Source organism: Azolla caroliniana, unplaced genomic scaffold, assembly GCF_043228905.1.
Source record: "Azolla caroliniana isolate FFs.n. ecotype wild unplaced genomic scaffold, voAzoCaro1.0.p SCAF_7, whole genome shotgun sequence".
Classification (NCBI taxonomy): Eukaryota; Viridiplantae; Streptophyta; class Polypodiopsida; order Salviniales; family Salviniaceae; genus Azolla; species Azolla caroliniana.
Window position 1 is genome coordinate 18,221,965 of NW_028230442.1, and position 21,772 is coordinate 18,243,736.

The 21,772-nt window shown below is 39.4% G+C and overlaps 1 protein-coding gene across 1 annotated transcript; it reads left to right on the forward strand.

The window, feature by feature from the left end:
• The first annotated feature begins 2,997 nt into the window (after positions 1-2,997).
• LOC147862142 (uncharacterized) lies at positions 2,998-10,560 on the forward strand. Its single transcript, XM_087322667.1, has 6 exons — positions 2,998-3,170; positions 6,166-6,251; positions 6,325-8,979; positions 9,070-9,306; positions 9,392-9,516; positions 9,603-10,560. Exons 1-6 carry the CDS (start codon positions 3,162-3,164, stop codon positions 9,788-9,790), a joined length of 3,300 nt encoding a protein of 1,099 aa, XP_087178793.1. The 5' UTR covers positions 2,998-3,161; the 3' UTR covers positions 9,791-10,560.
• The last annotated feature ends 11,212 nt before the right edge of the window (positions 10,561-21,772 follow it).

Below are 21,772 nucleotides of genomic sequence, written 5' to 3' on the forward strand. Positions count from 1 at the left end.
AAGTAAATTGCTTGTTAGAGGATTCACACCGGGGCAAGAGGTATGGAAAGTATTATTGATTGACCGTTGTTCAGATTGCTCTCCTCACTTAGGTGCCCCCCTAGCCGAAGGATGTAAATTGGATATTTAGGGAAACTTTCCGAGTACCTTTAGCCAATAGATGGGAAGATAAATTTATTAGGACATTATTTTCAGCATGGAAATATGTATTACCTGGTTTGCTTTGTAATAAACCTGATCCCAAACATTATTTTGAATATCTTAGACAAAAGATAGTTTTGAACCCGTTGTTTACAACATCAAATGGTTCAATATTGGGTTCTAGACAATGGCTAGCGTGGGGCAAAATGACAGAAGGTCCAGCAAAAACAGTTCAGACTTGGAAAGAGTTTTTATTGCATTCATTGAAAGAGCAAAAAGAAATCCTACGTAGTATGCATGGTGGCCAAATAATGTTTCAACAAATTCAGGAAGCAATGAGTAGATTTCCCATACCACCCAATAATGTTAATCATAGATGGGTTGGGGTTTTTTCAAGATTGGAAGTACTCTTGGCTATGAAGGGGTATTTAGATGATAACACATACCAGTTTTTTGAGGTGGATGAAACAAACCAATTATCTCAGTCCCCGGAAATGGTGATAGATTACCCCTACGTTATTGAGCACAAGATAAGGGTCATTGGATATGCTGACCCTATGCTGACCGTAAATGGTATATTGATCCGATGATAGAGGAAATAAGGCCACATTGGAAGTTGTGAGTGTTAGCTAAAAAACCAATATTCAGATTAGATTGGGACCCAATTGATTATCAATGGACAAATCCTTACACAGGTAACAAGTTCAATTTCTTCCAATATTTTGTACAGTTGGGATGTACTTTCATATACACGTGATGTGCAACCAGTTGCATCTCAATATTGGAATCAACAAGGTATTACTCCCCAGTTCCTTGCAAAATTCTGGGTTATTTTATGGGCAAGAAAACAATCACAAAAATATATTGCATGTACAATGGTTAGTTGTACATCAAGCCTTGCCAGTAGGCACATGGTTGCATAGAATGGGAGTATCTTCTGATTGTATTCGATGTCAATTTCAAATGGAAACTCAAAAACATTGTTTATGGGAATGTATTGAGTCTCAACAGATATGGCAACAACTCCTTAGAATTTTTGCAAATTATTTTCCCCCATTGGTTTTCACTTGGGCATGGTGGTTTGGACATCACTTGTTCGTGATGTGTTCCATTCATAGTTCTAGCCATACGTCCCATTCGTGTCATACTCAAACGCCAATATTCGTATCATACTCATACGTGAAAAGGCTCCAAGTATGATTGAAATCCATACGCGGTACATAGATATATTATATATACATATGGTGTATATGGTGTACACAGTGTGTGTGTGTGTGTGTGTGTGTGTGAGAGAGAGAGAGAGAGAGAGAGAGAGAGAGAGAGAGAGAGCGTGTGTGGTCTAGAGAGAGAAGCCCTGTTTTGCATGTGTGAGGAGACAGTGATTGAGTGTATATCTAGACTCTAGAGAGAGAGAGAGAGGAGCTATGGGTTTTGTCTGTGTGAGGAAGTATGTAATATGTATATTAGATATCTAGATTTTGTAGAGAGAGAAAATCTGTCAGTTCTCGTGTGAGAGAGAGAGAGAGTGTGTGTATGTGTGTCAGATGTCACTTCTATTCACAAAATATTATGAATATCAAAAATTAAAAAAACCAAAAAAAAGTAAAAAAAAAGTCAAAAAAAGAAGAAGAAGCCAAACGAATATCGCGTATCATACGCGTACGTTTGCAAACGTTCGCGTACGTCCAGTAAATTGGACGTACGCGAATATTAGGAACTATGGTTCCATTATGTCAATGACACTATGGACCATGGTTTTTTCATTAAATATGGAAGTGTTCATACATTACCATTGCTGTCATTACAGTTTTCAGGAGTAAGGAAGGAAGTCCAACCAGTATGGGAGATACTGAGTAGTACTGTAGTATATCACATTTGGAAGGCAAGGTGTTCTCTCGTTTTCCAGCAAATTAAAACACCACCAGCTGAAGTGGTTTCAAGCATTTGGTTAGACATAGTTCATACTTTGAAAGGTCAATGGGATGGTATAGTTGGAGATTCTGATGCTAAAATTGCTCAACTGAGTATCTGGACAACTACTCCATTCTTGACATCCAATTACAGCACTCCTTATTGGCATTTTCAGCCGCCGAAATGGTTGTTTCCCCCCGCCAATCACATAGAGGTTCAAAATATTGTAAATTGTTTATACTAATGATAGGATATCTTTACTTAAAAAAATAAATACATACAAACATACATCCATAAAATCCAACTATCCATCCATCTATACATGATATATGCATGCACGCACACACATGCACACACATACATACATACATCAATAAATGCATCCATACATACATACATACATAAATGCACACACACATGCATGCATGCATGCACATACATACATGCATGCACGCACATACTTACATGCATGCACGCACATACATACATACTTTACATACATACATAAATGCGTGCACACACACACACATACATGCATGCACGCACATACATACATAAATGCTACATGCATACATACATACTTACATACTTACATACATACATACATAAATGCATGCATACATGTGTACATGATACATACATACATACAGACAGACATACATAAATGCATACGTACATGATACATACATATACATACATACATACATAAATGCATACATACATACATACATACATACATACATACATACATGCATACATATATATACATACATGCATACATATATATACATACATGCATACATATATATACATACATGCATACATACATATGTACATACGTTCCAAGAGACATGGGGGGGGGGGGGGGTAGAAGAAAGAGAGGGGGCTGCGCGATGTCAGACTCTCTTTAACTACATTTCTATTCAAATAATCTCTCTCCCTTCCCTGTGTTTCTTTCTCCTTCAAAACCCTAACCCTAAATATTGTGTGTTTTCCCCATCTCTCTGTAAATAGGATGAAAGCAAGTGGGTTCTCTTCATCTTTGTCACCTTCAAGCTTTCGATCCTCACCATCATCATCATCTCCATTACAATAGTAGTAACAGCAATATGAAGAAGGTATGTAACATGTTCTTGCACTGTTCTCCTTCCTTCTTCTCTCTGTATATTTATTTTCTCCATGAGGACTTCTTTTTCTCATCCATAGAACTTACTCTATTTTTATCGTTTCTTCTCTTTCTACATAGATTTATTCCTATGTGGGTTATTCTTCTTCTTGTTTCTTATTAATGGATTATATGCGGATTTTTTACTGTCTGCTTTCTTATTCGATCATGTTTTTATTATTTATTTGCTTTCTATATTCTTCTGATTTTGATACAACAATACCATTCTTCATGCTTCAAGGCCTCTCTCTTTTTCCTTTGGGTTCTCAAATGCTATTCATTTTGATGTTTATCTATGAATTTGGATAGTAGACTGTATATCTCATATCTCCAGAGGGATGCGTGAAAGTTTTCTCAAGAGGTGGTTCTGGTTCTTGTTATGGAGGTTCAATAGAGAAACCATAGCTCCTATTACATCACAGAAAAAATACTTGAGAAAAGTTCATATATAGTTATTTGGTTGCTATGCGAGTTTGCTTCATGAACAATAAACATTTGAATGGAGATATTAAGCAATGCCAAAGAAGGGGATAAATCACAACTATGGAGTAGGTAAGAGAAAAGCACAAGTATGGAGTGGTAGATGATTTTTTGAGATGGAGAAGAATGCATTGCAAGCAATGTAAAAGTTAAAAAAAAAATATCCAATTTTAATTATCGATATATACAGAAATGAAGAGAGAAATAAGCATTGAGGAATAAGTGATCAAAAGTTGTAAATCTTCTGAAAGCATGCCTTTCCAGCTGAACGGCAGCCATTTCTATCTGCCCATACACGCAATTCTGAAAGGAGGGATATATAAGGTTGTATGATCACATTGTACGAACACACTGTACTTGTAGCTGTAAGGCATATGAAAACAACTTTTCGGAGGCAAGGAAGACGCTACACATATGAATGCCAGGGGATATTAAAGAGTCATTGTAGTCTATATAGAAATGCCAGGAGACATGAAAGAGTCACTTCAATCATTGATGATAGTAGATATATGGAAGTCCTTGTGGTTTTTGGTAAATAAGAAATCAAGGACGCGTGAAAGAGTCACCATAATTGATATATGGGAAGGCTAAGAGACCTGAAAAAATCACCATAGTTTCCATTTCTGGGAGAAATGAAATAACTATAGTTTGTGCTGCTGTTGGATATGAAAGAATCACTATAGTCATTGACACATGAAATGAAAAAGAGATCGAGGTAGATCTTGTTAATATTTGTTAGTGTCAGAGCTTGCATGAGAATTATTAAAATAATATTGGAGGGTGCCAAAACCATTGTACTGTTGGTGATTACATAATTGGATTTCTTCTACCGTAGAGAGTACCATTTCAAAACTACAATATTAGGATACCAACCTCCACATCCTTTGGAACATAACCTAGAACATTGTGATTAGGTGGGATCATGACCCATTCTTACAAGGTAATGTAATTTGTAAGGTAGTCTCCTTGATTAATAATTGTAGAATGTTTGCTTATGTTATTTCCATTAAATTAAAATGCAAAGAAACGTTTTGGTCATGTGCACCTAATTGTAAGCTCTGGTAAGTGGGTGGTAATGTCTGAAGTGCAAGCATGTCTATGAAGAGGTTCAGTCACAAACTGAGACTCATTTACAAAAGTTGTGCTTTTCCTAATGCAAGAAAATAAATAGAAATGCGTTGTATGACCATCCTACATTTTTTGTTTCATAAAAGAAGGCAAGAGAAGGAATAGGCAAAAGTCTTTCCAGAGTATTTTTTAATGTTTTATTTTTATTTGTTGATCTCATTTCATCGTAGAAACCTATAAATGCTTCTTACCTCAAAAATCTGAAGAGATTATGATAGAGTAGCAATAGCTATTTTTTGTACATGCTGGCGACATCCCTCTATACCTTAGCCTCATCACCCTGTTATCAAACAATCCAGACCATTATCACCTGACATCAAGGATGCTTTACTAGGTGCAGAAACCATTCCATCTTGGATAGAGCCAAATTTTGAGATCTTTCAAAGATAATAGTTCCAATTCATCTAAGCTCACAAGGTTATGTGCTTAGCTTAGCTAATGATTTCAATATTTTTTGGTTTGTTCTCTAAGATGAGGCAACATTCTCAGATGGAATGTATTGGCCTCTTAAAAGAGGTTGCTATATCTTTGGAGGGACACTAAATCTATGAATCTTTTGTAATAAAACTCGGAACTAATTCAATCACAAATGTTGATGACTTAATCCTATAACTTGAATCTCATAGTAAGTTACACGATATGCGCTTTTTGTGCTGTTGACATGTCCTCAGAACAGGATCTGTCCTCCTATGCCAACATATCTCTATCTCCAATTCATATATGCTGAGGTGTAGATCTGTCTAGTTGTACCTCTCAATTGGATCTAACCCACAAATGTTTAAACAGTTATGTCAATGATTAATTAGTGTATGAACTAACCCACTTGTACACATTTCATGAGAACGTGTCATCTCATGGGAACCCACGCAACTGGATGTTATTTCTATGAGATATCTGGAGGGTATTGATCATGATGTAGATGGGGTTTTTATTTCGTCTTTTTGGGCAATATGTTTTATTTTGGACGTACATTCGTGGAACAGGTACTTCAAAATTTATGTTAATGGCTTGTGTGCTCCTATACAATTTTGGCAATAAACTATGGATGATATGTTAGAAGAGCCAAAAATGTTATTTGTCTTGTTGAGATGGTTCATTCTGTACTAAACCGGCCATTAAGAGTTAATTAAAAAGCTGAGGCCCATTTGCATGTTGAAGGCTTATTTGTCTGTGCACAGTTTGGATGACAAAATTGCTAGTTTTGCTAATGGCCTTGCTTATAATTTTTTGTTCCTTCACATTTGCTTATCTCTTTTATGCCCTTCAGTCACATTTTAAAAATGTGATTTGTTCATAAAAGCTACTGCTGATTGAATTGAGCATTGGTTTCTACTTTGCAGATGAAAGTGTGTGACATATGTGGAGATGCTGGATTTTTGGACTGCCTTGCAATATGCAGTCAATGCAAGGAAGGAGCTGAGCATGTGTTAGTATTGTGTTTCTTATCCTTACAGATAGCAGAGGACAATGTTCTGAATCTTCTTTTTGTTCTTGCACAGGTATTGTATGGAATTGATCCCCACTGATACTGTGGCTTCAGATTGGGTTTGTGAAACATGTGCTATGAATGTCAAGAATGCACTCTTCCCTAGTAATTCTTATAAGTATAAAAAGTTTGCAGACGGTAAAAGTGTATCCTTCTCAAAAGTATCTGAGAGAAATGATTGCAAAAACACATTCTCTATGCAATCACATAGTGAGGTCAAATCCGTGGAAAATGTTAAGAAACAATTCTGTTCTATGCGGACTATTGCTTACTCGGATACTAAAGTCAAAGCAATCGAAAATCACAGAACTCTTGTATCTAATCAAGAGAGAACAGAAAATGAAATAAACCTTGGGCTGAGATGCGAAACAAACATGAACATGTGTCCGAAACAAGTTTCCAGACTCCGTTGTTCTGAATCCAATGGTAAACTACATGCAGAATCCAATTCTACACTCAAGTCAGAATCCAGTGTAAATCTAAATTCTGAATCTGATTCTAATCTAAGAACCAGGTCGTGTAAGGGGCAAGAGGAAACTGGTGCATTACTAACTTCAGAAAAAGTATCCCCTGTCAATGAAAACATCATGTTGCGAACCACTCCTTTAAAGAAAAAATTAGTAGATAAATCTGTGATAAATCCCAAGTATCCCTCAAGTAGTGAGCAACAAACAGAACTCTTTGATATTATTACATCAGGCGATCCTCCAAAGACACCAAGTGTAAAACTAGAAGACATTCACAATCTGGGAAATAAAGATTCTTCTGAAATTGCACAGAACATCAATATGGACAAGGTGATGGAAAACAAACATACCTTATCATGGAGGAAACCTGCAAATGAAATGGGAGAGGCAACAGATTTACGAGTATCAGGATCTGAGACCAGAATGACTGCAGGTGAACACACATCCCCTCCGAAGAAAGATGACTGGAAAGGTAGATCTGACGTACTTTCTAGCTCTTCGTCTGGCAATTTGAAAATGCAAGCTGGCACCAAACTGGAACCTACTACGGAGAATATTATTGAAAACAAGATCAGTACATCATCAATGATACAGACACCGATGTTAGATTATGCTGGTCACATTTCCCAAGACAACAATGAAGCAACATGCAATTCATCATGGGATGTTTTTGATCCTACCTCCAAGCAACAACTTAAAGTCTTACAGGGGTCTTGTGCTGATAATGACAGAAACAAGACCTTGCCAGGTTTAAGGCATTTAAAAACAAGAGAAATTGCGGGTGTCATAGAAAGAGAAACAGAATTAGGGTCAAAAACGGAAGCTCAGGAAGAAATAATCAACAAAGATGGAGTGAATGAAATTTTGAGGCCTTCAAATCAGGAGCCAGTTTGTGAATTTGTGAAGGATGATGCTAGAGATTATATTGGGCAGTGTGTAAGCAATAATGACATCATAAATAGGGATTGTAGTAATGATGAAAAATCAACGTTCAATCCAACTGCTGTTGCATTGAGGTCTGTTTCTATGAAACCAAGTGGTAGTTTTCACAAGGACAAATTAACAGCACCTTATTTATCTAGGCCATTTTTGACAAAAGTTGAGGAGAGTCATCAAGCTCAGCTTAGATCTAAGCTGAAAGATCCATCAAGTAAGGAAATAATAAATAGAGACATTTCTAAACGACAATCAGCTAGATTTGGAAGTATGCCATCTGAAAAATCTATGAAGATTTCAGATCCTCGTTTAGCAAGTTATAAATGTCATAAATGTAAGAAGTTTGGGCATTTAGCAAGGGTGTGTACTGAAGATTGTATTGGGCCAAAAAAACAAGGATTAAAAGAAACACTGGACAATTATGACGAGGGTGTTTGTTATAAGTGTAACAAATCTGGGCATTTGGCAAAGCTGTGTACGGGTGAGTGTGTTGGGCCCAATGAACAAGAGACATCAGCTAGTCATGATGGCCATGTTTGCTATAAGAGTAACAAATCTAGGAATTCAGCGAGAAAGTGTGAATATAAATGCTATAATTGTAACAAACTTGGGCATTTGGCAAGGACATGTCATGATGGGCCAAAGCAACAATTTAGAAAAAACTCATTTGGTAGAAAATTCAATTCATTAAAGGATCCCTATGACAATTTTCAAGTAAGCTCCAATGAAATCATGAAACCTGATTCTATAGTGAATGTGACACATCCTGATTACCAAAGCAATGATGAGGGATGCACATGGCATGGCGACATACCACCGAAAACAATTGTACAACCAATGAGAAAGAATATGAAATCAGAAATGCAGACAACTGATTTTGAGCACCAAACTAATTATGAGAATAACAGATATGATAACAAACCAAGATTTGAAAGAAGTGGGGTAGCACTCAGGGACTCGCACCACCCTGGGGTATCACTCAGTTACTCAAACCAGCCTGAGGATTATGTGCAAAAGGATTTAGAGAAATCCATCATTTTAATTCAAGATCATTGTTTTGCTGAGGGATCGAGAGATGCTCGTCTAAACTGTCAGATTTTGCACACTAATGTAGACATGGTTTCTACAAGGCCAAATCATGGATCTACAAATGATCCTCGGCATGATATCCAAAGTAGGAATTACATGGCTCCTGAATATCGGTTTCCTTGTATTATGGACCCTTTCTTGGCTCAACCCAGTCCAGATGTTCAAGTTCTCTGGAGGTATTCTCTTTAGAAGTAATTCTGAAAGATAACTTTCGTGCATTCTGGATTTTTGTTACGCAAATGATTGATTGAATGTTTGTCAAGCAGTGGTTGTCTAATAACTCATTGGAGAGGCTTAATAGCATGTTACAAGAGGTTTCAGGCACATCCTTCAAATATGGCAGACCCAAAAGTATTTCAAGCCATGAAAAATTTGCCTAAAGAGTTACATTTGGAAGTATTGAAAAGGGGAATGGAAAATAACACATGGCCAAGGTCTTTCAATGAGTGTCCACCAACGAGTGCGAAGATAGGCATGTACTATTTTGCTGAAGACATGGAAAGGTAAGATTTTAAGTTCCAATGAAATGTTTAACCTTTCAGGCATTCATCACTTTGTGTTGTGATTTTAATACTAAAGTTTTTTCAGCTACATCAACTCGTACGAACCATTGCTCGATCAATTATCAGCATTTGATCTTGTCTTACAAATAAAACTCGAGGTTGCACAACTTCTAATTTTTCCTTCTTGTCTCTTACCGAAACATGAGCAATGTAAGTTTTTATATTGGTCTATGGCTTTGTGTTGTTTTGTTTGAGCAATAAATGAATCAGTGCCAAATTGGATGTCCACATTCCAGATTGGAACAGAAGGAGGTACCTTTGGGGTATATTTAGACCATATCAAAAAAATGTTATCGAAAATGACTCAGCATCTCAAGGAGGCGACAATGGTGAAGTTATTGACATGGATATTGATATGATTGGTGGGGCAGAAGTTCTTCCTGGTGTGGTCACTGACATGGACGTTGTCTGTATGGCTAAATGAGCAGATATTGCGTTTCCCATAATCAGAAATAAAGAAATGGTGTTTCTGTAAAAAAGTATGAGGATTGATTCCATCTGCTTTACATGTCCATTGTGATTTGCATCCCTGCCTCACTGTATTACTAGTCATGACACGGATGTGAAATGTTGAAGTTCACAATTTATGGAGTGAGACTCAGTGCCCAATTCTTGAGGGAGTGGTGGATCAATGAGGAATGTTCATTTTGTCATGGTGGTCGGTGCTCTACTGGTTTAATGGGGCGTATTGTCAATACTCAAAGACATCAGAATTACTGTGTATATCTAGTTTACTCTATATTGTGTATGTGGTAGATCTTGGGCTGAATATCAACTCAGTTTCAGCAGTGAGTTTATACTTTGGAACTCATTGGTATGTACATGTTCGCCTTTGGTATATGTACTTCCAGATTTGGGTCTACTGGCCACTGGCCATTGCTTAGCACAGCCTAAATCTGGATGGGACAAGGACTCCTTGTCTACTCGTATAGTAAAATAGTGCTTAATAGAATTCCGTTCAATGGTTAGGGATTCACTTAGAGAAGCATGGTATTGTATACATATTGCTTTACAATACTTCTGGTATTGAGGACCTAAGTCAATGCCAAAGTCTCTCTTTTCAAGTTTCTTTGGGCAAATTTCTCGCAGCAATATTTGGTGGGATCATTTCAATGTTTAGGGATGCGCTTGCAACAATATGTGCAATATGTATTTATACTACTTTACAACAATTTTGATGTTGAGGGACTTCCAGTAAACGACAAGGTTATTCATTTTGAGTTCTTTTGTAGTAAGGCCTAGTTAAATCAATGATTGATTGATCTTTGCATGGAGTTATATTGTATATTATATTAAAAATCGGTTAATGTGGTTCAGAAAGCTAGCAATAAACATAATATGAGATTTTGTGAGTTTATTAGTCTTAACATTCAACCAAATAAAATTCTTTAGTGTTGAAAATGCCTTGATGAAGATGAAGGGATGGTCTTAATGTTGTGATGATCTAACATTGTTTTGCCTTCGATCGCATTTGAATATGTTTTCCATGTATTGTTGACCAAACCCAATCTTGCAGGAATCTCTCAGTCACAATGTTCACTCTTGATTGTAACATTCATTGGTAAATTATACCCAAAACTTCTTTATGGGATAGGTTGCTTGCCAGACCCTTTGTATAACAAATAAATTCACAAATAAATTATTTTTTGTACTTGTTTTCTTTCTATAGCGGAAAAACTTATACAGGCAATGATTTAAAACTTTCAATCATTTTATATCATAATGTTGTTTTATTAGTGAAAAGAAGAGAAATCTTTCTCTTATTGATTGTTATTCCTACATTTCAAGACAAACAATTGGTTGGGTAACATTTGATACAATTCCCACAAAAGATGCAATCTCCAAAATCAATGCTAACTCTTCAATTGCTTCTTCTTCATGCTCTTAACCAACATCCAATCAATGACGGACAGAGATAATAAACGCTTTGTGTGTGAGTGAGTGAGACCATGAGTAAGCCGATTCAATGAAAATATTGGGTTATCTTCGAGTGTCAAGCTCGTGTCACTTGCTCGAGGATGTAGAGAGGTATTTTGAGTCGGCATGTTGCATGTGGGTATTTGCTTGACTTGAATTTGGGTGGTTGTACCATGTACCATGCTCTTAACCAACATCCAATCAATGACGGATAGAGATAATAAACGCTTAAGCAGTGGTATCAACGAAAATATTGGGTTATCTTCGAGTGTCAAGCTCGTGTCACTTGCTCGAGGATGTAGAGAGGTATTTTGAGTCGGCATGTTGCATGTGGGTATTTGCTTGACTTGAATTTGGGTGGTTGTACCATGTACACCTATTCTAGCTCTTCTTGGAAGAACACATCCATTTGCTGGAGATGTCATCCTTTTGCCACCACGAGTGCAATTACAGTTCGAATGGTTGTCATCTTTGCCACTGAGGCAAAGATCTCCTCATAGTTGACACCATGTGTCTGTGCATAACCTTCTACTACAACACGGGCTTTGTACTGGTTAACCACGCCATCAGTTTGTATTTCACTTTGTATATCCATCCACAACTGATTGCTTTCTTGTGTGGTGAGTGGTGGACAAGGTCCCAAGTTTCGTTCTTGTCGAGTGCTTGTATTTCCCCGTTCATCGCATCGATCCATCATGGATCTTCATTGGCTTTGGCAAAGCTTTCCGGCTCTCGTACGGTTGCCATCGTCATCATGAAAGCAAAGTGATATGCCATGTAGTCATTGTAGCCGATTCGGGTGACTATGTTCTTTCCTTTGATGGAGCGACAAAGTTTTTCATTGGTCCCTACAAGAGTTTTGTTCACTCTGGGTGTCCTCATGATGGGAACACCAAAGTCGTCGTCGATAGAGTGTGCCAATCCATCCATGTCACTTTTGTCGAAGTGGTCAACCTCATATTCTAGCATCTTAGCCTTTCCTTTGTCGGGTGAGGCACTTGTTCGAGACGTGCTTTGGTTGCTCGAAGCCTTTTGTGGTCTACTCAACATAGTTGAGATGGGACTTCCCTTGAGTCGGGTACATACCAAGATGTTGATTCATCAAATACGACATCCCAACTCTCACGAACTTTTCGAGTAGAGGGGTTAAAGCACTTGTACCCTTTTTGCTCAAGTGAATCCCCTATGAGAATGCACTTCTCTGATTTCGGATCAATCTTTTGCCTTTTCTCATCGGGAATGTGCATGAATGCAATTGTGCCAAATATCTTTTAAGTGAGATAGGTTCGGCTTTCGTCCATAGTACTTCTCATGTGGGGTGATGTCATGTACGCCAAATGTTGTGCATTGTTTCGTCAGGTAGACGATTGTGAAAGGCATTTCGGCCTAGTATGATCTTGGCTAGTCCTTCTCATTCATCATGGCCCTTGCTACCTCGAGCATAGTATGAAGCATATGTACCATTCGTGCATTCGTATTCGTGAACATTCTCATCATTTGCGTAAGAAAAACACCCTCGAAGTATGGTAAATACCATACTTTTGTACTCATTATTTATTAAAAGGTAAATTATTTTTTAGGGTAATAAAGTTAAGGTAAAAAGTGTAAAAAAAAACACAAGAATGTTTTAATAACATACGCATTCGTTTGCATACATATGAAAACGAATGTTTGGGCTAACGAACACGAATATTACGTACTATGACCTCGAGGATATGCCAATTCTTCCTTTCAGCTACTCCGTTTTGAAGTAGTGTGTGCCGGCACATGAACTCTCGCCAAATTCCTTCTTGTTAGCCATGTGTTTTGAATGCATCGGAGAATGAACATTTGTCCTTCTCTTCGCCATCTAACAATGAATCGACCCTCCTTTTCAATGATGCAACCTCCGTGGTTGAAACGGACTTGCATGCCTTGTTCCACAATTTGGTTGACTGAGACCAAATTATTCATTATGGTTGGTACATGCAAAACATTCGTAATGTATGTTTGGTTACCTTCTTTCCCAAATGGGACATTACCAACATGTTGAATTAGATGAATAATGTCATCTCTAGTTTCTACATAACCGGGTCGATCGAGCGTTCACAAGTCTTAGAACCATTCTTCATGGGACGTCATGTGGTTTGAGGCGCCCGAAGTCGACAAACCACACATCCTCTAAGCTAGAGGTATTGGTTAGATCGAAGGCCGACATCGAGTTTGCATTATGCCTCATCACAAATATGCCACCATAATCGTCATAGTCAGAGTTGGAGGCATAGTTTGTGAGTTGACAACTTGTAGGAGCTGACTCACTCTTCTTCTTTCGGTACTCCTCGTGGTGGCCGAATTTGCCATAATATCCACACTCCATTAAGTTTTTTTATTGGCTTGGTCCGACATGGAAACTGCCCCTTCTTCCAAAAGTTCCTCAGGGGTTTCCACTGTCTTGCCGAAAGTGGGAGTTGCCTTCATGGGACGGACCTCGTCTACTTCGTCCTTGGTCGGATCAACCTCTTCTTGCACGACTGTGTCCTCTACCACCGTCTAATTGTGAATAGAGCATGTGTCCTTCCAAGGTGGTGCTCCTTGTTCATGTAAGGAATATGTCCCTCCAGTGGGAGGAGCCGACTGCCCGAAGAAAGCCGACAGTCGAAGACACAACTGGGACAGTTGAAGATACTTTGAGACAGTTGACATGGAAAGTCGACTAGGGGAGAGTCAACAAGAGGTGATCGAGGTCGAAGACACGACCGGGTAGTCGAGCCGACCAGATGGTCGATGAGCAGGCCAACTAGTCGGACCAGCCCGACAATTGACAAATGACTCGATTGATTAATAAGATTATTATTATTATTAGATAACAATAATGTCCATGGTTGTAAATAGCCAATATTGTGTATTGGTATAAATACATGTCACAACACAACAATGTCAAATACGTAGTACAAGATGTCATGCTCAACCATTTTGATATGAGCATGCATTTGTAAATAATGGTTTAGTATTCTTTTGTATAGCATATAGTACATTTCAGAATCAGAATATTCTAATCAGTAGTATATTCTAGAAATATTGTACAACATATTCTAGACGAGTATATTCTAGAGATATTCAATCTCGGAACATATATAAATATTTGCAACCTCCTTGGTCCTTTTCAAGGGATTCAACACCAGTCATTGACACACCAATCTAGTATTCTTGTTTCGCCTCATCTTTGTCTCCTTGATCTTTATTTCCGTCTTCATGCCCTCATGTCGCTCACAACATCTAGAGTTCCTAGCCTTGTCACATCTACCTCCAAGTTCATCCGTGACTCGTAGCCCCATCATCTGTGCTCCATTCTAGTCTACGCTTGGTATATTCATGACAGTTTGAATAGTTGAATGAGGAGACTAGAAGGAAGGACAAGGGTGTCCTGGTCCAATTGGAGTCAAACTTGACTCAACATACCGATAGAGGAAGGAACCGACAAAGGAGTCCACCAAGGAGAAAGAAATAAAGAAAGATATAGATCTAAGGGCCAAAATTGGCCCATGCTAGATCCAAGTCCAAAGGTAAGCTAACAAGCTTCTATTGGGGAAAACCTGGACACTTTTAGAATGATCGACACCTCAAGAAGGCAAGAGTGTCGGCAATAATGTCAAACCTAGGAAGATTCCTGATGAAAAGGGCACATCGGTCGTTGTTATGAGCAATGAAGAAATCTTGTTCATTTGTGAACAAGTAAGTGCAAACCTTGCAAGCGAAGAATGCACTTGGGTCATCGACTCTGGTGCATCTTTCCATATAACTTCGTCGAGAGAGTATTTCTTGACTTACGTAGTCGGGGATCATGGTTTTGTAAAGATGGGTGACAATGGAGAGTGCAAGATACCAGACTGAATCTGATATCAATTGGAATATTAGATGACGAAGGCTACAATGGTAGTTTTCGAAATGGCAAGTAGAAGTTATGCCGAGGAAACCTCATAGTGCCGAGCATAGAAAGAGGGCACATTGGATATGATGCATGCCCGACTGTGCAAGTCGGAGGTGAATGTGGCAACCAACTCGAGTGGAGAGTTATGGCATAAGAGGCACGGCCACATGAGTGAAAAAGGAATGGACATCTTGGCCGACTAGGAACTTCTCCTAGAAGTGAAAGGAGTACAATTGGAGAAGTGTGTCGACTCCGTTGTCGGAAAGCATAATAGAGCAACATTCCACTCAAGATCCCCGAGAAGAAGAGAAGTTGCATTGGAACTAGTACACACGGATGTGTGCTATGTAGATGCTCCATCACATCGAGGTGGACAATACTTCATGACATTTATTGACGACCATAGTAGGAAGACATGGGCCTTCGTACTGAAGTCGAAGGATCAAGTATTGTCAATGTTTAAGGAGTTCCAAGCAAGAACTAAACGAGAGTCGGGTCGGAAGTTGAAGGTTGTCCGAACCGACAATGGTGGCGAATATAAAGGGCAGTTTGAGGAATACTGCAAGGCCCAAGGTATTCGAATTGAATACACTGTTCCAAAGACCCCGGAGTTGAACGGGCTTGCAGAGAGGATGAATAGAACAATCATGGAGAGAGTAAGAAGTATGGTCCCTCATGCTAAACTGTCGAAATTGTATTGAGCTAAGGCGATGTACACAACTGTTTATCTGATCAACAGGTCTCCCTCAGTGCCATTGAAATGTGATGTCCCACAGAGGGTGTGGATAGGAAAGGATGTCTCCTACGGACACCTAAGGGTGTTCGGATGCTTAGTGTATATGCATGTGGCCAAGGATCAGAGGTCGAAGCTCGATAGTAAGTCAAAACCATGCATATTCATGGGATACTCAGAAGATGAGTTCGGCTACAGGTTGTGGGACTTAGTCGAGAAGAAAGTAGTGAGAAGTCAGCATGTAGTCTTCTTGAAAAACAAGACGATTGAGGTCTGGAAACAATAGAAGTCGGAATCGACTTCCCAATTGACTCCCACAACCATCGACTTAAGGCCAAGTGAACCGACACAATCAGTTGTTTGGAGACAGCCAGTCGGCACAACCGAATCCGAGTCGATGGACTCGGAGCAATCGACAAATATAGATGATTCAGAGTTGGTAGACCTATGGAAGTCGATCAAAGACTACGAGTCGGAATAAAAAAATCAACACATTTGAACCCGAGCCAAGAGTAGAGTTGGCAGAGACATCCAAATTGGAGTTGACAACAAGTGGAAGGAGATACCCACTCAGAGAAAGGAGAGCACCAACGACATATGCCAGTCAATACATCCTCTTGACTAATGAAGGTGAACCAGAGTGCTATGATGAAGCCATTGCCGACAAGCACAGAGAGAAACGGTTGAGCGCGATGCAAGATGAGATGGACTCCTTGCACGAAAACTACATCTAGGACCTGGTTGAATTACCGAAAGGTAAGAGAGAACTTAGAAACAAATGGGTCTACAAGGTGAAGACTAGAGAAGTCGACAACACAACCAGATATAAAGCCCGCATTGTGGTGAAAGGGTTTCAACATAAATGACATCCATTTGAACTATTGTGAGCATTGTTGCCAACATGGATCTAGAGATTGAACAATTGGATGTCAAGACAACATTCTTGCACGGGGAGTTGAATGAAGAGATCTACATGCAACAGCCCAAAGGCTTTGTGGAGAAAGGGAAAGAGAACCTGGTGTGTCGACTGAAGAAAAGCTTGTATGGGTTGAAACAAGCTCCACACCAATGGGACAAGAAGTTTGAGTCCTTCATGGTGGAACATAGGTTCTAGAAAACGCAGGTTGATCACTGTGTGTTCGTCAAAAGGTACAATGAAGGTGACTTCTTAATTCTCTTGTTATATGTAGATGACATGTTGATAGTCGGACAAGACACAAAGAAGATCGTGAGCTTGAAGAAAGCACTAGGCAAATCGTTTGCCATGAAAGATCTTGGACCGACAACGCAGATTTAGGGATGCACATAGTTCGAGATAGAACTAAGAAAGTATTGTGGTTGTCACAAGAGAAATATGTGATGAAGTTCCCTGAAAGATTTAACATGTCAGAGGTGAAGCCAATCAACTTTGTGTTGCCGACCAACTGCAAGCTGAATGCCAAGCAATGCCCGAGAGGGGAGAAAGAAAAGGTTGAGATGAAGAAAGTATCATATGCCTCAACCTTTCACAACTTAATGTATGCTATGGTCTGTATGAGACCAGACATTGCATTTGTTGTGGGGGCAGTAAGCCGATACATGAGTAATCCAAGCAGAGAACACTAGGCAACAGTAAAATGGATACTCGGGTACTTAAAAGGCACCTCGGGTGTGTGTCTTAAGTATGGTGTCGGAAAATCTATGCTCGAAGCGTTTGCCGACTCGGACATGTCCGGGGATGCAGATTCCAGTCGATCTACTTCGGGATACGTGATGACCTATGCAGGGGGAGCAGTGTCGTGGCAGTCACGACTGCAGAAGTCTGTGGTCTTGTCGACCATAGAGATAGAGTACATGGCAACGGTAGAGGCCGACAAAGAGCTTATTTGGATGAGAAATTTTCTCAGCGAGTTGGGAATGAAGCAAAGGGAGTTCTTGCTTCATTATAACAGCCAAAGTGCCATGCATCTACCCAAGAATGTTGCATATCACTCCCAGACCAAGCATATACAGAGAAGGTATCACTGGTTGCGGGAGAAGTCAAAGAAGGAGATTTTATCCTCGTGAAGATCCATACTAACGACAATGGATCGAACATGCTAACAAAGAACCTACCGATGAACAAAGACTTAGAGCTTGTCGACAGAGGACAAGACGAATGGACTCCTCTCCACAGGAGTGAAGGCAGAGTTTGTAAGGAATATGTCCCTCCAATGGGAGGAGCTGACTGTCGAAGACACGACCGGGATAGTCGAAGATACTTTAAGAGAGCCGACATGGAGAGTCGATTGGGGGAGATTCAACAAGAGATGATCGAGGTCGAAGACACGATTGGTTAGTCAGGCCGACCGGATGGTTGATGACCAGGCTGACTAGTTAGACCGACCGATAGATGAGTCAATTGATAAATAAGACTATTATTGTTATTAGATAGCAATAATGGCCATGATTGTAAATAACCAATACTATGTATTAGTATAAATACACCTAGGGCAAATAGTGTGAGTGTGTAGAACAATATAGTTCTGTGCCTCTGTTGCGTAAGAGAGCATAGAAGCATAGTGTGTGTGAGCAAGAGAGAGTGAGAAAGAGAGTGGCACCATAGCTAAGTGAGCTTGGACGTCAAGGGCCTTCTGCGGCTGATACACTCGGTTTTAGAGTGTTGTATTGTGTGATCTCACCTTGTACTTCTCTTTGTATAATTGGAATCTCTGTTCCCGTGGTTTTTCCCCGTTTAGGGTTTCCACATAAATAAGTGTGTATTGTGCATTTGTTGTTTCCGTGTGTATTGTGTATTTTCAAGTTAGTGTTCCTCACAGATTTGAGATCAACTCTCAACAGTTCGGATGTGGTTTTCTTTGACCAGTAACATTGATTGAAGGTCGAAGAAGGAAGGAGAATTCTCCCTTGCTAGGATAGCAGTTCACATGGCACCGAACCATGGTGCGAGGCAGTTGAGGCATATATCTATTTACATGGTATCAAAGCAATTGGTAGCTTGATCCAACTCATCCGCCTGTTTTGTGTCATAGCTGACATTCAAGACAACCGGCCTATCGCTATCATAGTACCACTACATAGCTATTATCTGAGAAAGAAGAAGAAGAAGGAAACCCATTTCGACCATCATGAATACTGAGATGGGTAGCTCACTTCCTAGCGAAAAGTTGGATTGAAACAACTTTGCATCTTGGGAATACAAGATGCACCAATACCTTGTCGGCCAAGGATATTGGAGTTACATCAAAGGAGCACAAGAAACGACACCCAACCCAACACACGTTGTCACGGAATTCCATGGGCACGTGTTGGATCAGGACGGGACCACCGAGGCCTTGAACCAAGGAGCCGAAGAGAGAGAGAGAGAGAGAGAGAGAGAGAGAGAGATAGGGATTAATTGAATGTCTTCAGATGTACACAGGCCTACAATGCGATCCGATCCAGACCTATCAATGAATTCCCGATGATGAGCACGCCGGCTTGGAGATTCGGAAAACATGCAAACGGATGGAAGTTAAGATGGGAGTGGCTTCAAATCGGACAATTCCTGAGTTTTATGATGACGGAAGTGACGGAGACGAAGGAGGAGGCAATCAAAATTTGGAAGAAGGCGTACCGGTTCTTCCTGAGGGACAGTAAGATATGGCAGCATCCAAAGAAGCGAAACGGCACAACGTGGTTGACTCCTGCCATAAAAATCCAACATGGGAGCAAGCGGCACAGCGTGGTCGACAACGCCAACTACCCAACATGGGAGGAAGCGGCAAGTCGAGTGTCGTACTGCTTGGCGTCATGTGCTCACGACCACATGCTCGGCTACATTTGAGAAGCCAAGATGCCGAAATATGCTTGGGAGAATCTCAAGAAGATTTTCGCAGCCAACACAATTGCACGAAAGCTCCAACTTCGACCAGAGTTGAACAATTTCCAATAGAAGGACATGTAGATCACAAGCTACACCTTGAAGATCAAGGAGCTATGTGACTCACTTGGCTCAATCAACCTAAATGTTGATGATGACGAAATGGTGCGTATGAGAGAAGAGAGAATAGACACAAGGCTATAGACAGAATCTAGAAACTGTATATTTCACAAGAAACAATAACAACCAACATTACATGGGAGAGAGGAGGGTGATTACAGGGTCACTCTCTCTATATACTCTCTCACTAAAATGACCTTCTCGGGAAAGGGGGGGAAACCTTAACTAACTCTATAATTATGTGTCACAAAAATTATGTTCTATGACACATTAATTATTGTTACATAGTGGTGTGTGTTCACACTCTAGTTGAGTTTGATTCTCAATAGAAACAAATAAATGTTTAAACAATATTGAATTAAAGGAAGAAGTGAAAGAAGAAAAATAAACGCAATGAGACAAGATTCGTGTGAAAAAAAAAATTGTATACACAATAAAGTCGAGGGTCGATATATGGCGGTGATATTGTCTTTAATTTGCATATTATACAAGTGATGAATCAAAACACCAAGACATTTAAAACATGTAATATGTACAATACAATATTCACTTCCATGTATCAGAACTATCATTTTCCATGTTTATGCCATCATCTTCAGACCCACCAAATGAACTAGTAGGAGTTTGTGAGGTCTCATCCTCATCATCAGTGACAACCATAGATTTACATATTTGCATTTGTGGGGGTTTCCAAACTCCTTTTTTAGTTTCCTAGATATAAAAAGGGGACAATGAAAAAGGGACTTGACACTAATAAATTTTTATAATAAATGTAAAAGTATTCGTTTTATTTTAAATAAATGAATAAAATGAGATATAGGTTCATTAATTCCCCACTTTTTATTCTCCCAAATTTTACGGATATTTTTATCTAACATTAAAAATGGGACTTCACACTAATCATATTTCTATAATAAATATAAAAATATTCATTTTTAAAAATTAATAAATATATTAAATAAAGGCTCATAAACAGTGTTGGGCAAAGTCCTAGGAACAGTGTTAGCGTTCCGGTTGGGTTGGGACTTTTGCCGGCCAAGGTGGGGGACAGCTGGAATTGATTCCGGCCAAGTTTTCCTACCAACCGGAATCTAGCCGGTTCATATTTTTTGAACCGGTTATTTATATAGTTTATGTAAAAAATAAAGGTAAAAAAAAGTTTTTATATATATTTTTCATGTTTTTCCCCTTTTTTTGTTTTACTTTCCCCCCTCTTTTTGTTTTTCTCCCTCTCTGTCGTCATCTGATTTCTTGCTACTCCCTCCTTGCTCGTTGCTCCCTCCTCGTTGCTCACTGCTCCCTCCTCATTGCTCGTTGCCGTTCCTCCTTCCTACTTCCTAGTTGTTCGTTAACAACTGCTTGTTATTCATTGTTCATTCATTGCTCACTGCTCACTGCCCACAGCTCGTTGCTTCTCCCTCGTTGATTGTCGGCGGCCTCTCATCACTCAGAAATTGCCGCTCGTCACTCACTGATTGCTGCTCGTCACTCGTCGCCCATCATTCGTCACTCAGCTCTCACCACTCGACGATTCGCGCGCATTACTTGTCGCTCGTTGAATCAAAGAAGGTATCCTCAATCTTCATCTTGATTATAAATTTAGTGATAGCAGGGAACCCATGAGATATGGTATACAATCTTTAAAACAAAATTAAGGGACATGTGCCATTGTGTTTGTAGAGGTAGGAGAAAATTGTTGAATTCCCAATGTTAGCATGGGATTTCTATTCTGAAATAGGAAGGTAAGCAAGTGGTATTTATACAATGTAAACATGAAACTTGTTTCCCAGTGAAGCTCTGATATGTGCTTCCTTTGTTCTATGTGAAACTACTCCCAGAAAAGAGTTAAGAACTGATTAGCATTTGTTTTCTATCTGAAGGTTCTTAT

Excerpts from the sequence above, each read along its gene's own strand:
- LOC147862142 (XM_087322667.1), top strand. Across the intron at positions 6,252-6,324 it reads AAGGAAGGAGCTGAGCATGT|GTATTGTATGGAATTGATCC; the intron begins GTTAGTATTGTG and ends GTTCTTGCACAG. Across the intron at positions 8,980-9,069 it reads GATGTTCAAGTTCTCTGGAG|TGGTTGTCTAATAACTCATT; the intron begins GTATTCTCTTTA and ends TTTGTCAAGCAG.